This window comes from Egretta garzetta, unplaced genomic scaffold (assembly GCF_000687185.1).
Source record: "Egretta garzetta isolate BGI_Z169 unplaced genomic scaffold, ASM68718v1 scaffold473, whole genome shotgun sequence".
NCBI classification, from domain to species: domain Eukaryota; kingdom Metazoa; phylum Chordata; class Aves; order Pelecaniformes; family Ardeidae; genus Egretta; species Egretta garzetta.
In genome coordinates, this window is record NW_009259319.1 from 984,375 (window position 1) to 991,596 (window position 7,222).

The window sequence follows — 7,222 nt, forward strand, 5'->3', positions numbered from 1 at the left end:
GTAGCTCCGCCTTCTCTGTATCTTCTGTCACCAGGGCACCCATTTCATTCAGCAGCGGTCCCACATTACCCCTGATCTTACGTGTACTGCTGACATACTTGAAGAAGCCCTTCTTGTTATCCTTGATGTCCTTTGCCAGACTTCGTTCCAGGTGAACCTTGGCCTTTCTAGTTGCTTCCCTGCATGCTCTGGCAGCATTCCTGTATGCCTCCCAAGTGGCCTGACCCTCTTTCCACATTCCATGGAGCTTACCCTTTTCTTTGAGTTTCGCCAGAAGCTCCTTGTTCATCCATGCAGGCCTCTTGCCTCATTTACTTGATTTCCTACTCACAGGGATGCACTGATCCTGAGCACGGAGGAAGAGCTGTTTAAATAGCAGCCAGCTCTCTTGGACTCCCCTCCCTTCAAGAGCCTTAGCCCATGGAATTCTTCCAAGTAGGTCTCTGAAGAGGCCAAAGTTAGCTCTCCTGAAGTCCAGTGTGGCCGTCCTACTTGTTGTTCTGCTTCCACCTCTCAGAATCCGGAACTCCACCATCTCATGGTCACTGCAGCCAAGCCTGCCCCATACCTTCACATCCTCAACCAGTTCTTCTTTATTTGCCAGCACAAGGTCCAGTAGCACTCCACTTCTTGTTGGCTTCTCTGCCACCTGAGTCAAAAAGTTGTCATCGATGTTCTGCAGGAACTTCCTGGACTGTGTGCACCTTGCCGTGTGGTCCTTCCAGTTGATATCAGGATAGTTGAAGTCTCCCATGAGAACCAGGGCCTGCGATTGCGAGGCTACTTTTAGCTTTCTGTAGAAGGCCTCATCTACTTCCTCATCCTGGTTGGGTAGTCTGTAGTAAACACCCACCACAGTGTCCCCCATGCTGGCCTGCCCCTTAATTTTTACCCACAAGCTTTCAACTTGTTCTTCATCCACTCCTGGGTAGAGTTCTATATGTTCCAGTTGCTCTTTACATAAAGAGCGACTCCACTGCCTCGCCTCTTAGGCCTGTCTTTCCTGAAAAGTACATAGCCATCGATGGCAGTGTTCCAGTCATGCATGTTGTCCCACCATGTCTCTGTAATTGCGATGAGATTATGGCCCCGTGACCACATACAGAACTCTAGCTCTTCCTGCTGGTTCCCCATGCTGTGTACATTGGTGTAGAGGCATTTCAGCGAGGCAATTGAGCACCTAGGTTTATCTGGAGGGATGAAAGAGTAATGTAAGTGTAATGAAAGGGGAAAATATTACAGCCTGTTAGCATGGGATGGACAACTAATGTGTACATGTATATTTGAGTAGTAAAGTCAGACTTGCAAAATAGTACAGAAAAATATTCTTGATAGCTAAAGGAACAGATACGCTATCCTTTACCTTTTTGGCATAGCCTTTACTGTTGTTACAAAGTATCTAGTCTCAATATCCTGCTTTAGGTAATTTTACATTTTATCATGATAGTTACAAGCTTAATATCAAAAGGTATTGAGACGTTTAAACATCCATTTATAGATTTTACACTGCTGAAGAGTGTTAAGGAAATGCAAGTATGAGTATCTTTCAAGTCTGAAACAGACATTTTTGGTTTTGAGGAGACAACGTTTTATCAAAAGACTTGAGGTGGGTTTTTTTTGGAGAAGTAGCTTTCAGTGCTACTTCAGTTGTTACTGGAGTTTTAAAGCAGGGAGAAAACTAAACTGATCAGTGTTCTGCCCTGACACTTGTAAATCTTATATTCTACAGATGGGCTTCCAGTTATCACTGAGCAATTAGCCTTTCTTTCCTTAACTCTTTGCTAGCCATCAGAACAATTGCTTTTATGAAGCACATGTAATTTGGATAACCAAAAGGCCCTGCCATGGGGGGACGGAGAAGGACAAAAGGAAAAGATGATCTGTCCTTTTTGCATCCTGCATTCTTTTTGCCACTTTAAACACCTGTTAATAATCCTGCAGTAAAGTGCTGCCACATGCTGGATGACAAATATATAAAACCACAGCTACCTAAACACAAATAAGAAAACCGAAGGTGCTTTAGCATGTTGTGGCAAGGGACTGCTCAAGTAGTAGAGGGAAGGCTATTTAACAGAAAAAAGATATGATAATACTTTAAGAAGAACAAGAAGTGTTTGTAACCACAATACTGAGATTGCTACCTTACATAATGTCTCAAAGGTCACTTTAGATTGTACAGGAAAAGTAAATTGTTTCTCAAGTTTCATAAATTGCTGTTACACTGTCTGCTATAGAAATGTTTTACACCCAACAGAGAAAGAGGTTAGCAGTCACTAAATGCTTTCTTTAAAAAGAAAAAAATTCCTTTCCTAGAATTAGACATTTTCAAAGCATATCTATTCTTTTTGCATGCTTATTGAATAATACGGTAAATTTGTGGTTTAATACTCATTAATAATGCCCCATCTTTAAATATGGCTTCAAGAAATGTAATATATATATAAAAAAGTGATAATGACACCCTCTAGTGACATTAGTCTTAAGATCATGTCTGCATTTCTATTATAAATTACACTCTTCAAGAGATTATGCACTACGGAGCTCTAATTTCAGGGTTACATTTCTTCCATAAAATTTATTATCAGGCAATGTAGTCTGACCTGTCTTATTCCCATGTAAATGTGCGTGTATTTTAAAATGACACTTATTTGTCCTTGCACGGTTTGACAGGTCTAGCACTTCTAGGCTGATAAACACACATTTCACTTAGTTTCCAAGCCAGTCCTGTAGTTTACAATGCTCTATGGAATTTGCATTCCTTTAGTACTTTTTAGATATATTATATATTAATTGGGGATTTATTTTCCCACACGAAATAAGTCTTCAGCATTTAGTGAAATTCCCTGAAGTAGAATACAGTTGAATAGTTCTTATAATAAAAAAAAAAAACCTGTTTAGAAATCATACTCTTTGTAATAGTATTATGCAAACCCCAGAAGACCAAAAGATTAAAAAGTAGTGCTTTATGTTGGTTAAAGATAGAACTCTTGAATTCCCCATTGCATGATGCCCTTCTCTGGTTGACAGAGAAGTAGCAAACTAAATAGACTATGGAGAAGGAATGAAGCACAGTATGAGATTTGCAGCAGGGATGGGTTAAAATTTTCTGGGAAGACAGGCATGAAAACCTAAAGTGTACTTGAATTGCACAGAGGATCCAAGCATTCCTAAACTTTGAAGAAGTGTGATCTGTTGTTCCTTGAGACATACTCTATATAAGCAAAACATAGTTAAGCAGTGAAGAGTTAAAATTCTAGATTGTTTTTCTAGAACATAAATTGTCTGCCACATTTCCATCTTCCTACAGTTACTTATGTAACCCGTGTTCTGTATGTACTAAAATTCTGAATTGAGACAAAATGTTTCTGTAAGCTTTCTTTGAGGCCTTTTAAAGGTACAGAAAAGAAACAGGTACAAAAGTGATTTGCCATCGCAGTCCAGGGTAGGATTTCCTCATTTACAGGATCATAAGATAATTCACGTTGAAAGGGAGGGACCACTGTAAAATGCTTTGGTTTGATACGATGTTTGTTGTATATACTTATATAAAATACTTGGGAAAAGATTGAGGTGAAAGAAGGATTAAACTAAATCGGACTCCATACCTCTGCATATAAATGCAAAGCTTAAGTGATAATGGATGTTAGTGATTGCAGACAGATGCTAAGAAAAAGTGTTAGTAGTGATGGGGTAATTTCAGTTGCAGTTGGTGGCTACTAGCCTTCAAAAACAATTGTGTCTCTTTTAGACGTACTTTAAAGTTAATAAATACAGTATGATGTTTCTGCTAGCTGTAAAAATATCTTATCTATGTAGTTTCCCCTATTGAATTGTAATTTTAGGCTTCCTGTCCATCAATAACCAGTGTTTTTTTTCTACTGAAAGTTATGTAACTCTCAGAGCAGCTCTGGTCTGCCTCTGCCCACTGCTACTTTTTCAGTGACTGAGCGACAGGGTGCCCTTGGATATTTTGAGAAGGTAACTTCTGTCTCCCCTCGCTTCGGATGTTGTTCTCTCCCCTTGTAGAACCTTATTTTTAGACCCTTATTCTCCCTGGTTTCCAAATGCTTTCCCCGTTTCCTGTATTGCAAACTAAACCAAGCAGGATTCCTTTTGAATTGTAGTGACATAAAATGTTTGGTGAACTTAAGGACCTACTGATAGTTTATTGATGCAGTACACTTATATTTTCACTTCAGTTGTAATTCATAGTTTGAGAAAGAGTCTTGACTATATAGCACTGCAAGTGAGAATTCAGTAACCCAACTGCAGAACTCCAAGCTTTGTTAAGGTAGACAGCTTGCATGTTTACTTTTGGTTGCAAATTGTGAATACTTTACTAAGTGGAAGCTTTAATTTGAAAGGTGGTGGTGCTTAAAATAAGGCTAACACATGCAAATTAAAAGGTTTTCTTTGTGTATTTGTTACTTTCATCTTTATTTTCAAAAATACTTCTTGGATTTCTGTAGTTCTCTGTATTATCTATCTCTAACTCCCTCCAGTTCTTTTTCCTTTTGTAGTGTTCTTTTCAGTTACTTTCAGATTGTCTCCATTTGCTAAGTAAAATTTGCAGTATTTGTCAATTTCAGTTTCCTTCATGTAGCATGCACTAAAGCAGAAGAAACAATGTCAGTATACTTCAGTATACTTCAAGCTGTGATTTTTCACTGTACTAATATCATCACAGCACTGAATCAGAACATTAATTATATTGTTCGTGAACACTTAGGTCTAAAATATTTCGGGGAATAGCCTTGGGGAAGGTTTTTCCAAATTCTGATTGACAAAGGAAGCTCAAATTGTTTTCTTGTAGTAGCAACAGTAGTGTCTTCAGTGTACAGTTCAGGTGACAAAATCTTAACCTCAAGTTTATTTGGCATATTACCAGTTAATGTGAAAGAATACTTGAGTAATGGAACATTCCTTATTCTTACAAATATATTTTTAAGTAGCCTATAATGCCCATGCTTTTGATACCCTCACACAATACTCTAAACTTAATAGCTATTTTTATTATAGCTTTTTTTATTTTGATACCTTTTTCCAAAAATATGTCAAAAATATCTCTACAGAGTTTCTTTCACTAATAAATCAATCACCTGCAATAGAGCTTAGTGTGTTCCTTATGGTGCTGGCTATACCTGAACTACATAGTTCAAATGAAACAAATACAGTAAACAGAGTTTAGTTTTGTGCGGGTTTTTTTATATCATATGTAATTCATGTCACGCCTGCAGGTGCTGCTGTTTTTTCAAGCGGAGGAAAAGAAAAACCATGCAGCGCCACAAATGACTAGAACCAAGGATAACATGGGAAATTGCTTTTTTGTTCAACTACTGTCTTGTGACCTTAAAAAGAAAAAAAAAACCACCTCCGTAATGGCCACATGTTTTCCAAGGACTCCCTTGCAAACAATGTCATGCCTGTGTGCTTTGATTTGGTTCTCCTGCATCCATCTTTTGTTTCTTTAATTCATCTATTCTGAAAGCTTTAAGGTTTTGTCAAATATGAGTGCTTCTTTGACCATCAACAAATGGACCAATGAAATGGTACAAATGAACAGTATCTTCAGCAAAACTAAACTTGAAAAGTATTTCTCCTGTCATAGGAAGTACTAGCAGTGTCTTAGCTGAAGACAGATGTCATAAATGTATTATTTGAGTTCGTAAGAGCATATCAAAAGCAGTTTTCTTCAAGAATGCAGAAGACAAATACAGATGCACAACCATGTAGAAAAATAATAAAATCTTCAGATTTCTTCTCTTTCCTGAGACCTGCACTGTTTTGGTTTTTTTTTTTTTCCTTTTCTCCCAGTATTACTGGTGATGCTTGTAGTCAAGTTGTATCAGCATTAAATCCTGTGTGTGATACCATGGTACAGTCACTGTCTAGAGATACCGAGGAGGCTGATTTAATTGTTGACAGTTTTCTAAATGCTGGCGATACTAATGAACAGAAAGTATTTCCAGTAGCCTCAGGGTTTGAAAGTGTGCGTTTGTTACGCCTACAATGGAACTGCAGTACAGTAGAAAAGACAAGAATGTTTGTACAAAGAGTACAGAATTTAAGTTGTGCTTCCAGTAATGTTAGTAAGATTGAAATACCTTCAAAAAAAGATATAGAGAGTAATTTTAAAAGAAGAAATAAATGAATCTGGTTAAAGTGGAATAAGTATTAAAGCCTATATGTTCACTAAGGTAATTGATGATTGACAACATCTTTAACTTGAAAATATGGATGTGCCATGTAATGTTAGAGATCTAATGTTAGAGTAAATTATTTTAGTCCTTAATTGAGAAAACAAATGCAGTGGAAGTGAGTACTAGCCCATAGCACCTAAAATTTCCCGAGATTTTTTTTTTTCTTGGAAATTTCTTGTCTTTCAGTGTAATGTCACTACTATGGTAGGATGGCAAGGACGTGTCAGGTACTTCCCCACAGTCCAATGCAGTGCCTGCAACATGAACAAACCAGCAGCTCTGTAGAAAAGGCAGCCCATTTTATACTTTCTTCTTCAGAAAATACATGCTTATTTTAAAGCCATACTGACAGAGGTGTGCTTTTGTCATGTTTAGCTGTCAGATACTGAAGAAGGGAAGATGGAAGTGACTAGGCAGATTTGTTGACCAAAACTCAGATTATCTCCGGTTTTTATAATTCTTCTAGATCTAAATAGCATTTTTTCTATCCACACATGCCCTTTGGCATACTTATTTATTTTTAATCTGTTTTGTGGTAGCATTTAAACTGTATATTAAAATAAATGCACATCTTTGAATTCTTTATTACATTTACAAGGATTCTAATTGTATGTTGTAATTTATTTTTCTTTAACAGCCAAAAGTGTATTTTATTTGGATTATGTGCTCATATGTATACTTTGATCTTTGTCATTGTTGCTGTTTGTGATCTTAAGTTTTTGTTTTAAAAAACCTGAACTTGGCCTACAAAAATATACTGTATAACAGGTCATAAGTTTCCACTCCACCAGTTTGTGTTATCTCAAACTCATAAAGTTTGAGCCGAAAAGGTAGGAGATTACTTAACCATTCTCATATGAAAACAAATCCTTCTTTGTAGTACTTGACCAAATTTGTTGCTTGGTAAGATTTGTAAGTTCGTCTGGTATGTGTATTTCTCGCACACCTGAGTAGTTTTTTTCTCAGAGGTTTTTGACCTGTACAGTGTTTGTATGATCTGAACTCCATAGACATAACAAAAA

At 37.2% G+C, this 7,222-nt stretch overlaps 1 protein-coding gene across 6 annotated transcripts in view; it reads left to right on the forward strand.

The window, feature by feature from the left end:
• CSNK1G3 (casein kinase 1 gamma 3) overlaps positions 1-6,345 on the forward strand; it is a 92,761-nt gene extending 86,416 nt beyond the window's left edge. For 5 of the 6 annotated variants that reach the window (XM_009636552.2, XM_009636553.2, XM_035892108.1 and 2 more), the window contains one exon: positions 5,238-6,345. In XM_009636552.2, the coding sequence (XP_009634847.1) occupies positions 5,238-5,292 (55 nt within the window). In that variant the 3' untranslated portion in view covers positions 5,293-6,345. Of the gene's footprint in view, positions 1-3,885; positions 3,944-5,237 lie in introns of those variants that run through there. The other variant, XM_035892104.1, reaches the window with a different exon arrangement.
• The last annotated feature ends 877 nt before the right edge of the window (positions 6,346-7,222 follow it).